This window comes from Lutra lutra, chromosome 2 (genome assembly GCF_902655055.1).
Source record: "Lutra lutra chromosome 2, mLutLut1.2, whole genome shotgun sequence".
In the NCBI taxonomy this organism is placed as follows: Eukaryota; Metazoa; Chordata; class Mammalia; order Carnivora; family Mustelidae; genus Lutra; species Lutra lutra.
The window spans coordinates 53,890,854-53,911,517 of NC_062279.1; the positions used below are offsets into that span (position 1 = coordinate 53,890,854).

General features: G+C 36.3%; 1 protein-coding gene across 3 annotated transcripts in view; it reads right to left on the bottom strand.

Annotated features, from left to right (window-relative positions):
• The window catches only part of GLRA3 (glycine receptor alpha 3), a 200,244-nt gene that overhangs the window by 27,130 nt on the left and 152,450 nt on the right, over positions 1 to 20,664 (bottom strand). For all 3 annotated transcript variants that reach the window (XM_047717427.1, XM_047717426.1, XM_047717428.1), the window contains 2 exons: positions 16,942 to 17,079; positions 5,675 to 5,889 (listed from right to left, as the gene is read on the bottom strand). In XM_047717427.1, coding sequence (XP_047573383.1) covers positions 5,675 to 5,889; positions 16,942 to 17,079 — 353 coding nt within the window. The remainder of the gene's footprint in view (positions 1 to 5,674; positions 5,890 to 16,941; positions 17,080 to 20,664) is intronic.

Genomic DNA, 20,664 nt, shown 5'->3' on the forward strand with positions numbered 1-20,664 from the left:
GCCAAGACCTTCACTGACAACTTTACACAGGAATTACAAAGACAGAGAAAGCGTGTTAGTTGCTTAACAATACTGATGTTGGGAGCGTGTTTGTTATTCCATAGGTGAAGGGGAGTTTTCCATCTATTTCTGTCCAGAGGGTTCGGGGTATGAATTCTAGGATATGCGTGAATGCAGTAAAGGGAGTTTCTGACATTATTTAAGTAAAATTGTCTCAAAGTGGCATATAGTTGTTTTGTTTTCAAATATAGTTTGATGCCAAAACCATTGTATTATATCATATTTTTAAAAATTAAAATTTGTGATTTGATTATATACTTTTTCCTAATTGTGGCATCAGACTGAAGAATTTAGGCAGTGGCTCTGCCTCTGTGTCACCTACAAAGGACATGCTTGGTAACTTAATTTTCAGCTTAGTGAAATCTAGTAAGCCTAATAAATGTAGGTTCCAACAGTAAATGTAGAACCAGAGATATCTATCAATTTCTACCCTTCTTATTATAGGACCTACCTTATGTTTAGGAATTATCTGTTTACAGATAATAGATAAAACACTAATAAATTTGGATTACATTCACATGCATTATAGTCTGTGATTTTTAACAAAAAGGGAATGAATAAATGATTCTTTCATTTTCTATACTTTTTTCTTTTTCTCTTTTCCCTAAGTGGATTTAATATGAAACTAAATTATTAGTATATTCAATGCATTTTTAAAAAATTAAATCTATTGCTCACATCAAATATGGTATTATAACTTATATATGATTATTAAAATTCTGTCACATTAAGAAATTACAAATGAGGGGCGCCTGGTGGCTCAGTGGGTTAAAGCCTCTGCCTTCGGCTCAGGTCATGATCCCAGGGTCCTGGGATCGAGCCCCACATCGGGCTCTCTGCTCAGCGGGGAGCCTGCATCCTCCTCTCTCTCTCTCTGACTGCCTCTTAGCCTATCTCTATCTGTCAAATAAATAAATAAAATCTTTAAAAAAAAAAAAGAAATTATAAATGAACTAACTTGTACCATATTTGTACTGAACTTAACTGAAATAATTTTAGTTAACTATATTTAGAATAAATATTAGAATGTTGCACTTAAATGGTGAGGACCAAAACATTACTGACAGTAACAGTTATTGTTGTATTAATAAGATTATTATGTAGCCCCTCCCCCCTCATTTATATTACTGCCAACATTTACAGCTTACTCTCCTTTAAAAGTGCAGGGGTTTTTTGTTTGTTTGTTTGTTTTTTGAGAATGAGTATTAACTAGATAAGAACACAATAGTCAGTATAGGTCTTCCAGTTTTCTTCACATCCATGTCTTTTCAGTGTAATCTCACATAGAGATTTTGTGTGCCCACACAGCGATGGTATCTAAATAAAAATATAATAGTTCAATTGATATTTTCTAACATTTATAATCACTTCTATAATTGATGTCTTTAGGAAGAGAAAACAATATAAAAGCTATTGTTGTTGTGTCTTCTAAAACTGTTTTCATTATACTATAAGGTAAATACAACATTTTAATTTTTTTCATTAATCTGGTGATTTTCAGGGGAAAAATATGGTTCTACACAAAAGTAACTCAATTGAGTTTTTATATTCTTTTAGAAAGATATGAAAAAAATGACAGACGACTAAGTAAATGTTTAAAAGTTCTTGTCTTTAAATATATGCATAATATTTACTCAATAGACACATACATGATATGATTTAAGTTCTGAGGATAGAAACATGTAAAAGACCTTTTGTTCTCTCAAAAATCTACTCCTGATGGGTTTCACAGACAAACTGAATGGGGAAAAAAGTTAAAAGAAATTATTTGAGATAAATAGCTTTTGGTGCAGAATTTGAGATTTTCATAGGCTACAGGCTTCTGGTGTCTGTGAAGTATTTAACTGATTATCCACATTTGCAATTTCAAGTGTTTCTTATTTTCTAACATTTAGAAATGAGGTGGCCATGTTGGTGGGAGCAAAGTAGGAGAAATTCACATAGAACTTTCCAGGAATCCTTCTCTCGTTCCTCTCTCCATACCTTTTTTCCTCTTCTTGTTTTCTTGAGTATTTACTAATATGGCAAAGTCTTATTTACCCAAATGCCGCCATGGACTCCTGCCTTTCCCTTACTCCTCCAGGTCCAGTTCATGAGCAAATTCTTTTACTTCCTAATGTTTTACTTCCTAATGTTTTCTTTAAAATACCCACCTCTTTCTAAATTTATCTCCTATTTTCCACCTCTACTGTTGCCAATCTAGGCAGACCAAAGTCTGCTCTAGACTCTGATAGCTTGCTTGGCAGTTTCTCTGCTTCCATGTTCACCCTTCTATCTGATCTTCAAATAAAAGTCAGAATGATTACTTCTCTCTTTAGAATCTCCTTAAGTCCAATCAAAATAAACCTCATCTTTATCAAGGTTTAGAAAACCCTCCATTGACATGGCTCCACGATCACCATTTTTTCTCACTCGTTCTGCTCTAAGCACACAGTGTTAGGGGGTGTCCCTAGCTTTATACAACTATGAAAAATTGCTGGCGATAGAAGTATTGTCATCCCCTCCTGGTCACCTAATGCAGGCACCACAGGAATGTCAAAGAGCTCCATATTCCAAGAATTGAATCACAGGAATCTTCTTGGTTTGGGCCATAACATGCTTGATTTATTATGACACTGTAGAGGACAATGCAAGAGGAAATATCAGAGAGGAATCTGAGCTCTGTAGTTCTCAAGGTGCTGGATAAGGTATATCCTTTGAGATTTTCTACGCTGAGTTTTACTTGACTGATTTCCAAACTCCTTTGTATCCTGCAGGAGACATATTGCATACAGCCTAGACAAAATACTAAGCAGTTATAATAAACTAATGATTTATTGTTTCATCCTCCTCTGTCTGATCATCTTCTATTGGTTTCCTGAATTTCATTTTGTTTTCCTACTTCCTAGATTTCGTAAGAGGATGATGGATAATTTCAGTGGCAAGACTTTTAGGTATCTGAGGGTTCTTTTGTGAGGTTGAGAATAGAGTGGATCATAAGGTATATGATTTAGCCATCTGTTCCTAAAGGCAAGTGTGGCCCCTCACCTCTTGCCTTTCTAGCCCCGCCAAATCACAGAATCAGAATTGCATTTTTTAGATTTTTCTACCTTTTGGAATTGTCCTTTCTAATAGATTAATTCTTCTTGTTTATCCTGGGTCTTCAGTGTCTTCCTGAATATTCCTGAATTCTAATGTACATAACTGAATATTCTCAACCTCCCATTCCCTAACTATCACAAAACCTAAAATGAGGGCGCTTGGGTGGCTTGGGTGGCTCTAGTGGTTAGACATCTGCCTTTGGTTCAGGTCATGATCTCCAGGTCTTGGGATCAAACCCCACATCGGTCTCCCAGCTCAATGGGGGGGTCTGCTTCTCCCTCTCCCTCTGCCTCTCCTCCTGCTTATGCTCTCTCTATTTCTCTTAAACGAATAAATAAAAAATCTTAAAAAAAAACCAACACAACAAACCTAAAATGATATGGTCACTCTCTCTTAAGATATCATTTTGTTAATGAATTATTTTTGTGTGTCAGACATAAATCTGTTATCACATTTCCAGTGGTCATTGTCTCTATGATCTGAGAAATATAGAGGATTTGTGTACACTTAGGTATATAATTGAGCTCATAGTTGAAAATTTATTCCTGGGACGCCTGGGTGGCTCAGTTGGTTAAGCCGCTGCCTTCAGCTCAGGTCATGATCCCAGCGTCCTGGGATCGAGTCCCACATCAGGCTCCTTGTTCTGTGGGGAGCCTGCTTCTCCCTCTGCCTCTGCCTGCCACTCTGTCTGCCTGTGCTCGCTCTCTCTCTCTCTCTGACAAATAAATAAAATCTTAAAAAAAAAAAAAAAAAGAAAAGAAAATTTATTCCTTCCCTGAAATCAGAGTGAAATTAATGATTTTTAAAAATCTTTTCTATGTCTTAAGAAAATGAAGCCATTCCAAGATTTTCTTTCCTTTAAAAAACAAAAACAAAAAACTTATGTCTTCATCCTGTTTTTTTTTTTTTAATGTGTTGCTTTCTTTATTTCTGCCTCCTCCACTCTGATCTCCATGCTCTCCTAATTCTGCCTTAATGTTTGTATTCAAATGTCTTTATACTCTGCCTCATAGAAGCTGTAGCTTTCTGAAAGGGAGCATTTTGTTCTCTTCTCTGGTTGACAAGTTATTGAATGAATGAGCCTTCATTTCTGTTTAGCATTTGGGGAAAATTAATGAGTAAACTGGCAATTTCCTTTACAAACCGACTGTGGAACTTCAACTATTATTCAGAATCCTTGAGATATTCATATATATATGTAAGCTTTGGGACTTATTAATATTATAAATAGATTTGTAATTTTCACCTGAACAATATTTTATAAAGCACTAGTTGAAGTGGAAATTAAGAATTAAGTTGAAAATTTAATTATTAATAAAAGTAATTTTATTTTGCAAGACAGCCATTAAATTTTATCTAGGCAGTGTGAACATTGTTAAATATCAAGTTCTTCCTATTTGAAGTAACTTTTTAGTGATAAAATGTCCTGCCATCAACTTTTGTTTATTTAGGTACTTTATCCTAATAAATCGAATCATGCAATGCAATTCAATGTAGGAGTTAAGGAAACCATGACAATAGACTTATAATTCACTTGACATTACAAGTAGATAGCATCAAATGCAGAAGGAAAGTTAATATAATTTTACTATATCTACATCATTGTAATGAAAATAATAGTGAAGCTTGTTGGAAGCTAGACAGGATTACTTAATTTAGATAGCAGAAATTTTTCTTAGAAGTCATCCCGTGAGGAAAATAATTCTATTGCTATTTGCTAAATGGATTAAAAGAGCTTCCTATGTTTTATTTCAGCATACATTGTAAAAAGGAATATTGGGGTTTTTTTACAAACCTCATAGAGAGAACAGTTTATTTTAATTCTCACAGCTCCACATGGACTAAAATCATGATATTAGATAAGCTTTCCTTTTCATTGACCTATGGCAACTTAAAAGCCAAAAGGAGGAAAAAATCCATAAAAATAATAAGTGCTGGGTCGCCTGGGTGGCTCAGTGGGTTAAAGCCTCTGCCTTCAGCTTGGGTCATGATCCCAGTGTCCTGGGACTGAGCCCCACATCGGGCTCTCTGCTCAGCATGGAGCCTGCTTCCTCCTCTCTTGCTGCCTGCCTCTCTGCCTACTTGTGATCTCTTTCTGTCAAAAACAAAACAAAACAAAACAAAAAAACCTTAAAAAAAAAATAAGTGCTATCCACAGCATTATGGGCACCTTTATACAATACTTGTGGGAGTGTAACTGCTGTAAATTTTTCTGGAGGGATATTTGGCAATACGTATCTGTACGTATGGTCATCAGTGTAGTGATTCCAGTTGTAAGAATTTATACTAAGGAAAAAACGCAAAATATACGTAAAGCTATACACACACACATATATATTCATGAATATAACATTCATCATATAAATATTTATTATTGTGTAAGTCCTAATAGTGAGTAAGCATATTACTATAATACATCCATGCAGTAAGAGAAAAGTTGATAATTGTATATATATGAACTTTCTATGTAAATGTATTAAATGTCTATAAATATTTGTGCAAATATGAGTGTGTGTCCATTTAGTACACTTACCTTTGGTAAGGATGCTCGCGATCCCGAGCTCTGGGTGGTCATGGTCAGGACAGTAGTTATTCCCAAGGCTACCCTGGCTGGCGCAGCATCCATATTGATCCAGAATGAAACCCAGGAGAGAATAACGATCAGGAGACTGGGAATGTACATCTGGATCAGGTAGTATCCCATTTGTCGTTCAAGATGGAATCGCACTTCTATACATGTAAATTTTCCTAATTGGTTGTAAAATAAATGCAGTAGTTGGTAAAAATAGGTCTTTGTGATGACATCAAATGTCACATTTTCCCCCCACATTGTGTCCTAAAATTTTCCACTACAATGTAAAGGGGTCTTAAATCACATATGCAAATTGGTTTCTGAAAAAATATTTTTCTTATTTTTCTGCTAGCATATGGAAGCAACATGAGAGTACACTTTCCAGAAAATAGTGTGTTATTTTATGACTTCACATTTGGTTAGCATTTCATACTTTGAAAATACTCAATGCTATATCATTTTACTTGATTCCAGCAATCGTTTCTGAGATAGGAGAAATGCATATCTAATGTCTAAAGACTGTCCTTACTCATTCATTCTGTCTGGTACTTCTTAGTACTTATTGGGATCCAGGTGCTATTTGTTCCAGAGGCCTTTACATTTACTTTAAAGTATGTGCTAAAGGATAAATTCAATTAAAGATGAATAATTCCTTAAATGTCATTCATGTAAGTTAATTTATGCATTAATAATTTGGAAACTATTAATGCAAAAAAGGGCAAAACATGTTGTTCTTTATCAATAAATCTGAACATAATTTAAAAACACAGCTACTGGGGCGCCTGGGTGGCTCAGTGGGTTAAGCTGCTGCCTTCGGCTCAGGTCATGATCTCAGGGTCCTGGGATCGAGTCCCGCATCGGGTTCTCTGCTCGGCAGAGATCCTGCTTCCCTCTCTCTCTCTGCCTGCCTCTCCATCTACTTGTGATCTCTCTCTGTCAAATAAATAAATAAAATCTTAAAAAAAAAGACTTATTTAGAAAAACACAGCTACTAAAAAACCCTGAGATATACATGTTCTATATATTCATGCCCTATGACTCTATTTTGGTAAGTAAGTAATAGAGAAATAAATTATGTCTTAATTAACCATTTTGTTGATATCCCTGTTTATCCTCTGGTTATACTCCCTACTACCATGACAATGTTATCTCTCCTTAAAATAATTGTTTATCTGAATAACCCAAATCTTGGTTTTTATTCTCTCCTTATTCTAACTATGTTAAGAGGGATAAGGTCAGTGAATTAACATGCTGATCTTTTTAGGTGACATTCTCTGATCCAGTTGTGAAAGAGAACCAAAGAGCACAACCAAGAAGCTTGCTAGGGTATTTTTAGATCGGTTTCAGTGCACAACTTCCAGGAGTGTGGCTTGAGCCACGTGCTGCTGTGACGCAGGGGCACACCCAATGGATCAAGGGATGGATAAGAGTCCAGGGCTTAAAATTCCTAAAAAGGTTTCAGAAACTGGGAAAGTTGGATTCCACTCTTAGGTGTTTAGGGATCAGAAACATACAAGTAAGCTATCTATGATCCTTTTATCAATTTACCAACTACATACAGAATGCCTAAAAATTCTTGAAATATATAAATTACTTTAGATTTTTAAGATTCTATTGAAATACAAAATTTTTTAAAATAATGAAATGGGGCAAGAATAATTGAACTATTTTCATGACATCATCATTAGATTATCCAAGTAACCTCAGGGCGCCTGTGTTGGGGTTAATGTAGAGCATGAAGGCATGAAATAATGCAGCTTGCTGAACGGTAACATGAGGGTGAATATGAAAGGCCACTGAGGGTGAGGGAAGGTTTGGGAGAAGGGCGTGGGCCTTTAGCATATGGACACCTGCGTGACCGCTCTGCCCTGAGAATGCTGCGGAGAGTTGCCTTCCCGAAGCTTCCTCAGCCCAAACAGACACCCTGTGATCCATGATGCATGCATTGTCCCTTAGTCTATGTTTAGCAGAACGCCTTGAACATGCAGATTAGCATATCGTATCTTTCCAGCAAACAGATCCTCCTAGTTACAGGAAGACTGCCCGTCACACATTACTTGCTTGAGAAACAGTGATAAAGATTTACAATTATCCTGAAGGACCAATAAAGGTGGGAACAAAGAAGAGCAAAGGGTCTTTGTCTCTGAGCATTGACCCCCTCTGCACCCTCCTCCCCCCGCCATCTCCCTTTTTTCACAGCAAAGTGTAGAGTAATGTTTCATCCGCTGTTACAGGAATTGCTGGCCATTCCCGGCATGCCTGGGTGGCACAGTCGGTTTAGTGTCCAAGTCTTGGTTTCGGCTTAGGTCATGCTCTCAGGGTCATGGGAGCAAGCCCCCCATCAGGCTCTGCACTTGGTGTGGAGTCTGCTTAAATTCTCGCTGCCTCTCCTTCTGCTCCTTAACCCCTTCCAACCTTGCACTCTAGCCGACTCATGGGCATGTGTGTGTGCTCTCTCTCTCAAATAAATAAATATGTAAATCTTTAAAAAAAAAAAAAAGAAAAATAAATTATCCAAGTAATACCATGATGAGATTAGTAATAATTACTGACAGTTTGGGTACTTTGAATACATTTTGTAAAGTTCATGTAATCCTCTCTCTCTCTCTCTCTCTCTCTCTATATATATATATATATTCTCATCATACCTTATAAAGAGTGTTTTCATAGCTATCACTGAGAGGAAAAATAATGGTATAGTGTATATATTCAAATAAATATATACCATGTGTGTATTTGTGGCTCTAGAGAGAAAAATGAACAAGTGACAAAAGTTCTGACATGCTAATACTAGCACAACAGGACTGGAGCTTCTTCAAGTACATTTATATTTTTACTGTGATTTTACTATATTTTAATTTATTTAATTATTTATTATACTTTTCAGACTTAAAGTTTATTTCCTTCAGGTGATTCAAATATTATTTTGATTAATTGATTCATTTTCTAGTCCAAAAAAAAAAAAAAACCCTGCATTCTAGTCTCAATGCTCTTTTCAAAAACAAACAAACAAACAAACAAAACCTAGAGACAATAAAAAGAATATTACAATTAATTGATAAAAGGACAAATAATCCAATATAAAAGTGGACACAAAATTAACAATTTTATATCATTTGAGATATTTATATTTGGTTGTCTGTGATTTGTAATTAAAAGTATACTGGCTGTGGGACACCTGGGTGGCTCCGTTAGTCAAGCTTTGGACTCAAGGTTTTGGCTCAGGTCATGATCTCATCATCATGAGATCCAGCCCCAAGTCCAGTTCTGACTCAGCACCGAGTCTGCTTGAGATTCTCTCCTTCTCTTTCTCTCTGCCATGCCTCCTACTCCCACAGCAATACGCTTGGCTTGTGTGCTCTCTTTCTCTGTCTTTCTCTCGCTCTCTCTGATAAATAAATAAATAAATAAATAAATAATTTAAGAAAGAAGTATCTTGGCTCCAAAGGATGAAGCAAAAAAGGAGAATCAAATTATTAAAATAAGGTATGAAAGAGGGGACATTACTACTCAGAGAAATTAAAGGATAATAAGGAAGTATTATGAATACATTCCAAAAAGTGGAATGTCTTAGATGAAATGGACAAATATATAGAATGACACATATTACTTAATCTTATTCAAGAAGAAATAGAAAATCTAAATAGACCTACAAAAAGTAAAGAGGTTAAATTAGTAATTTTAAAACTTTATAAGGGAAAACTCAAGACCACAAAACTTTTGTTAAATATCTAAAGAAGAGGGATACCTGGATGTCTCAGTTGGTTAGGCGTCTGCCTTTGGCTTAGGCCATGATCCCAGGGTTCTGGAATCGAATCTGCATTGGGCTCCTTGCTCAGTGGGAAGCCTGCTTCTCCCTCTCCCCCTGCCTGCCACTCCCCTGCTTGTGCTCTCTCAATCTCTGACAGATAAATAAAATCTTTAAGACATAAAAATCTAAAGAAGAATTAATAACAATCCTTTATAAAATCATCCAGGAACTAGACAGCATGGAATAATTCCTAACTCATTCAATGAGCTCAGTATTACCCTGATAGTAAAACCAGACAAAGATATCACAGGAAAAAAAGGTATATAGACAATCTCTTATGAATATAAATGTACAAACCCCAGAGAAATATTAGCAAACTGAATCCAACAACATATGGGAAGAACTATACATCATAACCAGTCAGAACTTATGGAATGTAAGGAAGTTTGGCCTAATGTAATACAAGTCAGTGTAATACACTATATAAAAAGAACAAAAACAAAAACATATGATCATCTCAATAGAATTAAAATTGTCAAAAATCCAATAGTCTTCCATAACAAACACACTCAACAAACTAGAAACAGAAGATAATTTCCTCAGTCTGAGGAAATTAAGTATGATAAAATAGTTAATGGTGAAAGCTTGCTTAACACTTAATGGTGAAAAGCTGAATGCTTTTCTACTAAATTCTGGAACAAGGCAAGAATGTCTTCTCTTCCCACATCTATTAAACATTGTATTGAGAGGTTCCAGCCAGGATAATTGGGCAAAAATTAAGGAAAAGTTATTTAAATTGAGAAGGAAGTAGTAAAACTATCTCTATAAACAGAAGACATTACCTTGTACAAAGGAAATCCTGGAGAATTCACTAAAAATCTAGTTGAACTGCTGGGTTCAGCAAGGCTATAGGATACACTATCAGTATACAAAAAATAATCATGTTTCTATACGCTAGCAATAAACAATCAAAAAGTTAAATTGAGCAAACAATTCCATTTACAATAAAACCAAATAAAATAAAAGACTTATAAAAAATTTAACAAAAGAAGTTCAGGGCTTCTACACTAAGAAATACAAAACACAGCTGAACAAAATTAAAAAATTGGAACAAATGGAAAATCATTCTGTAGTCATTAATTAGAAGACGAAATATAGCTAGATCAGAATACTTCCCATATTGCTCTACAAATTCATTGCAATCTCTACCAAAATTTCAACTGGCTTTTACGCAGAAATGTATGAGCTGATCCTAAAATTATTATGGCAATGCAAGAGACCTAGAATAAACAATATAGCCCCTAGGGTAAAAAGAACAAATTTGGTGGACTCACATTTCCCCATTTCAAGACCTGCTACAAAGCTATAAAAACAAAATAGGATAATGTCATAAGCATAGATATGCAGATCAATGGAATAGAATCAGAAGTCCAGAAATAATCATTTATGGTCAACTGATTTTTAATAAAGAACTAAAGCTATTCTATAGGGAAATTATGGTCTCCTCAGCAGATGGTACAGGGAGAACTTTGTATTCACATGCAAAAGAATGAACTTCCACTCTATCTCATACTATTCAAAGTGGATCATAGACCTATATGTAAATTCTAAGCTACAAAATTCTTAGAAGGCATAGGAGTTAATCTTTATGATTTTAGGTTAGGCAACATTTTTTTTTTAATACGTTACCAAAATCACAAGTAACAAAAGAAAAAAAGTGATAAATTTGGCTACCTCAAAATTAAAAGCTTTTGGCTTCAAATGACATCATTAAGAAAGAGGAAAGATGGGGTGCCTGGGTGGCTCAGTGGGTTAAAGCCTCTGCCTTCGGCTCAGGTCATGATCCCAGGGTCCTGGGATCGAGGCCTGCATCAGGCTCTCGCTCAGCGGGGAGACTGCTTCCTCCTCTCTCTGCCTGCCTCTTTGCCTACTTGTGATCTCTGTCTGTCGAATAAATAAAATCTCAAAAAAAAAAAAAAAGAAGGAAAGAGAAAAGACAACATACCAGCTGGGGAAAAGCATCTGTAAATCAATATAAAAAGAGAAATAACTGACTTAGAAAATGGGCAAGAGAATCTAGTAAATATCTTTTTCCAAAGAAGATATGCAAATATCAATAAGCAAATGAAAAGATGCTCATCCTTACTCACTAGGGAAAATGCAAATCAAAACCACAATGAGATGGTACTTCACTCACTAAAATGGCTGTAATAAAGAAGATAGACAATGACAAGAGTTGGTTAAGATGTGGAGAAACTGGAATCCTCATTCATTGGTGAAAGGATTGCAAAAGAGTGTGAATACTTTGAAAAAGTTTGGTGACATAGATTTACCATATGATCCAGCTTTCCGCTCCTAATTCCATATGCAAGAGATATGACATACATCACCCCAAAACTTGTATGTGAGTGTTTGTAAATGGTCCAAAGTTGGAAATACCCCAAATGTCTAGCAACTGGTGAATGAATAAACAAAATGAGGTATATCTATCCAATAGAGTACTATTTGGCAATAAAAGGAATGAAGTAGTGAAATATGCCACCAGGGGGATGAATCTCAAAACATTCTTCTAATTTAAAGAAGACTATCACAAAGACCACATATGATGCCATTTATATAAAACATCCCCAAAGTATAAAGCTATAGAGACAGAAAGTTAATTAGTGATTGCCTAGAGCTGCTGGATGGGGAGGACTGCTAATGGATATAAAGTTTATTTTTTTTCAGGTGATAAAATATTCTAAGATTAGGTTGGTGATTGCACACTTCTGTAAATAGACTAGAAATCATTGAGCTTTATTCCTTAAACAGTGAATTTAAAGGACCTAAATTAAATCTCAATAGAGTTGTTTTTAAAAATTCTTTAGTTACAAGAAGAACAAAGTCTGAGGATCTATTATAACATGGTCGCTATAGCTGATAACACTGTACTGTGTAACTGAGATTTGCTGAGAGAGTAGAACATAAATATTCCCTCACACACAAAAGGGTAATTGGGCGAGGTGCTGGATGTGTTAACTAACCTGATGGGGGGAATCATTTCACAGGGTATACCTGTGTTAAACCATCCCATTGTACACTCATTATCCTATTATTTTATGTCAATTACACACCTCAGTAAAACTGGTGGACAAAAAGCCTTCTTGCTGATACAGATCTAAAAGTTAAGTTTCCTATTTAGGATAAATCTGCTCCCAGGGGGCAGGTTGTAAGTACAGACACATTTTCCAGGTTCAAATCTACTTTTTCTTTATTTTTTTACTCAACAAATATGTATTGGGTGTCTCTGTACTTAAGCAGAGCCCAGAAAACATGGAAATAGAAAGAACAGCTATAATCATTGGTTTTAAAAAACATTTGTTCATAAGGGAAACAACCATAGATAAGTAAACATATAAATTAAAGATAAAATTTTAGACAGTGAAAGGAGTCAGTTGAAGGTGGGATATGGGTGTTTAACATATACTTGTCAGGGAGATGTATATTTGAGCAGTCCTGAAGAATGTGAGAGTATTTGGTTTGGGATAATTTGGGGAAATTGTATGTATGTATAGAAATATGTATGTGGGGGGCACCTGGGGGGCTCAGTGGTTAAAGCCTCTGCCTTCAGCTCAGGTCATGATCTCAGGGTCCTGGGATCAAGCCCCACATCGGGCTCTCTGCTCACAGCAGGGAGCCTGCCTCCTCTTCCTCTCTCTCTCTGCCTGCCTCTCTGCCTACTCATGATCTGTCTGTCAAATAAATTAAAAAAAAAAAAAAAGAAATATGTATGTGGGGTGGGGTGTGGGGTAGCTAGTTGATGGGTATCAAGGAAGGCACATACTGAGATGAGAACTGGGTGTTAGATGTAACTAATTAATCACTGAATACTACATCAAAAACTAATGATGTACTATATGGTGCCTAACTGAACATAATAAAATAAAATAAAATAAAATTTAAATAGCAAAAGAAGAAGCTTTTGATCTTGATGGAAGTCCCAAAAGTTCATTTTCGCTTTTGTTTCCTTTGCCTTTGGGGACACGTCTTGAAAGAAGTTGCTGTGACCGATGTCAAAGAGGTTACTGCTTATGTTCTCCTCTAGGATTTTGATAGATTCTTGCCTCATGCTGAGGTCTTTTATCCATTTTGAGTTTATCTTTGTGTATGGTGTAAGAGAATGGTCAAGTTTCATTCTTCTATACATAGCAGTCCAATTTTCCCTGCATCATTCATTGAAGAGACTGTGTTTTTCCCACTGTATATTTTTTCCTGCTTTGTCAAAGATTATTTGGCCATAGAGTTGAGGGTCCATATCTGGGCTCTCTACTCTGTTCCACTGGTCTATGTGTCTGTTTTTGTGCCAGTACCATGCTATCTTGGTGATTACAGCTTTGTAGTAAAGCTTGAAATCAGGCAACATGATGCCTCCAGTTTTGTTTTTCTTTATCAACATTTCCTTAGCAGTTCAAGGTCTCTTCTGGTCCCATACAAATTTTAGGATTGTTTGTTCCACCTCTTTGAAAAATGTCAGTGGAATTTTGATCAGGATGTTATTAAAAGTATAGATTGCTCTGGGCAGTATAGACATTTTAACAGTGTTTATTCTTCTGATCCCTGAGCATGGAATACTCTTCCATCTTTTTGTGTCTTCTTCAATTTCCCTTTTTAAATTTTTAAAATTTTTATTAACATATAATGTATTATTAGCTCCAGGGGTATAGGTCTGTGAATCGCCAGGTTTATACACTTCACAGCACTCACCATAGCACACACCTTCCCCAATGTCCATAACCCAACCACACTCTCCCAACCCTCCTTCCCCAGGCAACCCTCAGTTTGTTTGTCTTCTTCAATTTCTTTCATGAGTGCTCTGTAGTTCCTCGAGTAGAGATCCATTACCCCTTTGGTTAGGTTTATTCCAAGGTCTCTTACGGTTCTTGGTGTTATAATAAATGGAATCAATTCTCTAATTTCCCTTTCTATATGTTCATTGTTAGTGTTGAAGAAAACAACTGATTTCTGTACAATGATTTTGTATTCTGTCACATTACTGAATTGCTGTATGAGTTCTAGTAGTTTGGGGGTGGAGTCTTCTGGGTTTTCTCTATAAAGTATTATGTCATCTGTGAAGGGAGAGAGTTTGACTTCTTCTTTGCCAATTTGAATACATTTTATTTCTTTTTGTTGTCTGATTGCTATTGCTAGGACTTCCAGTAATATGTTGAACAACAGTGGTGAGAGTGGGCATCCTTGTCGTGTCCCTGATCTCAAAGGGAAAGGGAGAAGACATTCGCAAATGACACTACAGATGAAGGGCTGATATCCAAGATCTATAAAGAACTCTGCAAACTCAACACACACAAAACAGAACCACATCAAAAAAATGGGCAGAAGACATGAACAGACACTTTTCCAAAGAAAACATACAAATGGCTAACAGACACATGAAAAAATGTTCATCATCATTAGCCATCAGGGAGATTCAAATCAAAACCACACTGGGATGCCACCTTACACCAGTTAGAATGGCCAAAATTAACCAGAAAATAAACAACATGTGTTGGAGAGGATGTGGAGAGAGGGGAAACCTCTTACACTGTTGGTAGGAATGCAAGTTGGTGTAGCCACTTCTTTGGAAAACAGTGTGGAGATTCCTTAAGAAATTAAAAATAGAGCTACCCTATGACCCTGCAATTGCACTACTGGGTATTTACCTTAAAGATACAGATGAAGTGAAAAAAAAAAAGGGCTATTTGTACCCCAATGTTCATAGCAGCAGTGGCCACGGTCACCAAACTGGAAAGAGCCAAGATGCCCTTCAACAGATGAATGGAAAAAGAAGATATGGTCCATATGTACAATGGAGTATTGTGCCTCCATCAGAAAGGATGAATACCCAATTTTTGCATCAACATGGACGGAACTGGAGGAGATTATGCTGAGTGAAATAAGTCAAGCAGAGAAAGACAATTATCACATGGTTTCACTTACTTGTGGAGAATAAGGAATAACAAGGAGAACATCAGGAGAAAGAAAGGAAAAGTGAAGTGGGGGAAATTGGAGGGGGAGACGAAGCATTAGAGACTGTAGACTCAGAAACAAACTGAGGGTTTTTGGGAGGTGTTAGGAGGGGTGAGCCTGGTGGTGGGTATTAAGGAGGGCACGTATTGCTTGAAGCACTGGGTGTGGTGCATAATCAATGAATTTTGGAACACTGAAAAAAATTAAATTAAATTAAAAAATAAATAACTAGCAAAAGAAGAAGACAAAGAGCAATTACTAAGCCCTGAAGCAGGAATCAGTGTGGCATATGTAAGAAAACAAGCCCCTGTGGCCAAATTACAGAGTAAGGGGAAAACAGAGAAGAGGGTTTCGGGGAAATAGGTAAGGGATACCACCACGTTTGTCATTCTGTTACAGCAGCCCTAGGAAATCAATCCACCAACTTAAACTACCTCTAGAGGCCTCTTAGCATCTCTCTAAAATTTGCTTGTCATTGTAATTGCCCCTATAGAGTTGAGCAAGGACACTGGTATAGACCCGCTTGCCTTTGTCTTTGTGTTGAGATGAACCTTGAACTCCCCACTAAATTAAATATCACTCTCACTGCTGGGTTAAGAAAATGGCAGTGACTTTTTCACCAGATATTGTGACTTGATTAAAGAGATTAAAGAGATTAAAGACCTTGTACAGTGAAAGGTCAAGTCACAGTCCTGGAAAAGGATGAGCTAAAGAGGAATCATAGTTGCCATAAGGAAATAATAAGAGCAGGAGCTGATGCTAATGAGATGTTGTGGACTAACCGCACTGAAGTGATGACTCATTTGTGGGTGGTTTAACAGGTTTTGTAGGAATAGGTTAGGCAGCAAGAATAGATTTTATAAGAATAGCCCGTGCTGGTTGAGAGAAGTGAACAGACCTCATGAATGTGCAAATATCCCATTAAGTCTCTAAGTCCTTGACAGCAATATCTTTTATCTGTCCTCAAAGGTAAAACGCTACTGTGTCAGTGTGAGTAGTAGGTACTTAAGTAACAAAACTTGAAATGCATGAAACTGTAGCCAAGAAGGTTTAAGCAATGAAGCCTTGAAAGAAAAAAAAAACAAAAACAAAAACAAAGCAATTTCTTTTATTTTGTTATCAAACACCGTGTATAATGCCCAAGAAGAGCTAAAAAGTACATTTTATTGTTCACATAGAAATTAAAGGAACTTTTTTGGAAACATTAGTATGTAACTATGAGCTTTTGGCAGAAAGAAAAATAAATATAATTGAATACCAAGTACTTCTTTGGTACTATACAAATCAATTATATAACAATATGCACTGAGTCCAAACATCTGTAAATTCCATATACATTCGTTTTCTGCTCTATGACTATGAAAAACACTGAGCTATAAATACTTAAAATAATTAACCAACCACTATAATTAAGAAACACTGAATATCATAAAACCAGAAGTCATAAGTGTAATAAAGAAAGCTCAACCCCTACCTGTGTTGTAATGTTTAGTGCAGTATCGTAAATCTTTCTCTTCTTTCAGCAGAAACTGGGGCAAAGTGAGTCCTTCAGCCACTTGCACAGGTGCCTCATCTTGCCATTCAAAAATGAGATCATTCATTGTGTACCCAACTAGGCAAAACATAATAAAAATATTTATAACGTAAAAGGGCATTCAAAGAGATCCTTTTTTTTTTTTTTTTAAACTGGTACATTTCACATAGGGCGGGGTGACCAGCATCATCTTAACTCAAAAGATTGAGTTAGGCATTGCTCAATTCCATCTCACCAAAGTCTACTGAAGTCTATTCACATAGAATACTCATCAAATAATATAAGAAAATGTAGTAGGTTAATAAAAAGCATAACATGGCATACAGAAACTTCAAAGGACAGACATATACATTCTTTCCTCGAAATGGGCAGCTCCTGAATTAGTTCAACAATTCATTTTGGTTCCACTCCATCAGATATCCCCTCACCTCCTCTCAAATCATTCAGAGCTCTTTCAACAAAAGGTGAAATTGTCACTGGTTAGGAAAAGACCTAAACTAAAATATCTGTGGGGGAAAGCACCAAGGCTTTTATCTTCCTTGAGTTCATCATTAACTATATTAGTTTATGGCATCTGCTTCTATGTTCCAAGTCCTAAAATTAACAAAATGATATTTTAAATAGAAATGTCAGCTACTCAGAGGAAATCAGAGTACAAAGAAAAATCCACGTGGAGCCATTTGTGGAGGGGGAAACTCTTGCACATACTATCAGTGAATTCAGGATAGAACTAGCTAACGTATTTTGTAAGAAGGAGTCAGCATCTTTTGGTAAATGGAAAATTCATATTTATACAGGAGAGGTATCTAAGAAAAGCAGGATTTCATCTTTTTTTTTCTCCCTCCTCTGAATGAGAAGCTATTGAAATCTACACCCAAAGGCTGCCAGACAGGGGGAGACAAAAATGAATGGTACTTGAGGGGGAAGACTATTGTTACAATGTACAACTACCTGGGAGGTAGAGAGAGAGGATACAGGACTGGCTTTTGACCTAAGTCGAATGGGCCGATTAAGGAAGCAGAAGCTCTAGAACTCCTGAAGAAACAAACAAGGGAAATTGTCCCAAACATGTTATCCTGGAGGCAACTTGGTATAGTAGGAAAGAGGCTGTTTAATGTCTAAAACAGCTGGCATAGAGCAGATTGGGCTAGACAGAGCTATGTGTAGGGAAGGCATGATATGTGAAATTTCATCCCAATTTAGACAGACCAATAGAGAAACTTCATTTTGTTTTTATATTCTAAGGTCTTCTTAGTGTCTTCTGTGAAATGAAATGAGCTCTCTGAGATTCCCTCAGAGGGAATCTAAATAATTATCCACAGTAAGTGATAAATAATTATCCACAGTAAGTGATTTAGGTATGGGAAATACCTAAATAATTATCCACAGTAAGTGATTTAGGTATGGGAAACTCTTAATCACACTAGGCTACTTCCTTATGGTTCCTAAAATAGTTGTTTGAAACCAGAAAGAAGATACTGAGTTGGTAGGGGGTCATTCTTTTGTTCTGAGTAATTTACTTGGATGGTCAACAAAAATAACTAAATGGTAATTTTGTCTCAGTCATCCTTCAAAAGTAACTTAAAAAAATCAATACTCTTACACAGTTCAAAGTGTTTTAACATCTTAATGCTTTCGGTTGACAGATCTTTATACAAGTCTGAGGATGTGAAGGAGAACAGATTGGCTAATGAGATCAAGGTGGTGAGTTGAACTGTCATGCACCATAATCAATTTCACAACAAGAAATACTTTATTCAGGGAACAAAGAATCAATCCTAATTTCAGCCAACAATCTCATATGGTAACTGCAGGGAAACATGTAAACAAATAACTCAATGCAACCAAACATTGATTTCTTCAAGGATTTATTTGGTACCAACTGTATGCAAGTCATCCTGCTAGGCACATGGCCCGAAGAGGTGTTATTACAGGACAGAAAATTAGTAGCGTGGGAAGGGTCCAAAGTACTATGCGCATTCAGAAGAAGGACATATGATATCCACTTAGGCCTTGTTTGAACTAGACCTTGAAGCAAGACAGTGGCTTCATATAAAGAATGTGAGAAAAGATAAGGTACTCAGGCAAAGAGAACAGTGTAATTAGTTGAAAGAAACTGCAAACTTCCCTGGTTTATAATAGGAATAGAAATAGCTTCATTTGTCTGGAGCCAGTGTGCCTGAAGGAACAGAGGGAATGAAAAGATACACTAAGGTAAGATTGTGTGAATTTTAAATTCCAAGTTGAAAACTTTGATTTTTCAAAATTCCCTGTGGGCAATGATGAATAATTGGAATCTTTCAAGCAGGGGAGTGACATGACAAAGACTCTGCTTTAGAGACAGAAGCATCAAGATCCACTCGTGAGATTTGCAAGGTGTAAACAACTTTCACAATCGTAACAAGACATTTGCCTTTTTCTTCTTTGGCATTTGCCCTGATGGTGAAAAAAGAATGGAAGGGTAAAACTTCAAATGCTTTAGCAAAATTACAGACAGTGACCACAAACTGTGTTGGGGGTTATTGTATTTGTTACCACCATATCTTGCAGTGCAGGAATAAAAAAGCCAATTTTAAAGAATGTCCATGATCCTTGGGGCACCTGGGTGGCTCAGTGGGTTAAAGCCTCTGCCTTCAGCTCAAGTCATGATCTCAGGGTCCTGGGATCGAGCCCCGCTTGGGGCTCTCTGCTCAGCAGGGAGCCTGCTTCTCCCTCTCTCTGCTGCCTGCCTCTCAGGCTACTTGTGATCTCTCTCTCTGTCAATAAGGAAATAAAATCTTAAAAAAAAAAAAAAAAAGGAATGTCCATGATCCTTGATGAAGCAGTAATAAGTTATTGTAATATATTGTTACACCCGTTTTGGCCAATTCCCACTCCTATTCTTTTTTTTTTTTTTTTTTTCACATCCTGATTTTAATTCTTCTGGAAAAATAACTAGAAGTAGGATTACTGGATCATTTGATAACCCTCTTTTTAAATTTTGCTACAATATGGATAAACCTTGAGGACATTATGTTAAGTGAAATAAGCTTGTCACAGAATAACAAATATTGCATATTCCACTTATTTAAGGTATATAAAATAGTCAAATCAATAGACTCAAAGGGTAGAATAACAGTTCTCAGGACCCGGGGAGAAGGGAAAATGAGAATTACTAATCCGCAGGCATAAAGTTTTAGTCAAACAAGATGACTAAATACTAGAGATCTGCTGTACAACATTGTACCTACATCAACAATAATGTGATATATACTTAAAATTTAAGAGGGCAAGGGCGCCTGGGTAGCTCAGTTGGTTAAGTGTCTGACTCTTGGTTTCTGTTCAGGTCATGGTCTTGGGGTGGTTAAGACTGAGTCCCAAGTAGTCTCAGTAGGGAATCTGCTTGAGGTTTTTTTTTTCCCTCTAAACCTCTCTAAGCTCCTGCATACTCTTTCTCTAAAATAAATAAATAAATAAATCTTTAGAAAAATTTAAGATGGCAGGTGTTATGCTAAGTGTTCTTATCACAATACAGTAAATTTAAATTTTTTAAAAAGGTCACTTGCATTCTTGAGATGGCAAAGAAAAAAAGCTCTCATTCTTTCCCAATGGTCCATGAAGAATGTAAATCAGAAGCAATATTTCATTATCTCTTTTTGTCAAAATTGAGGATTAATTAAATAT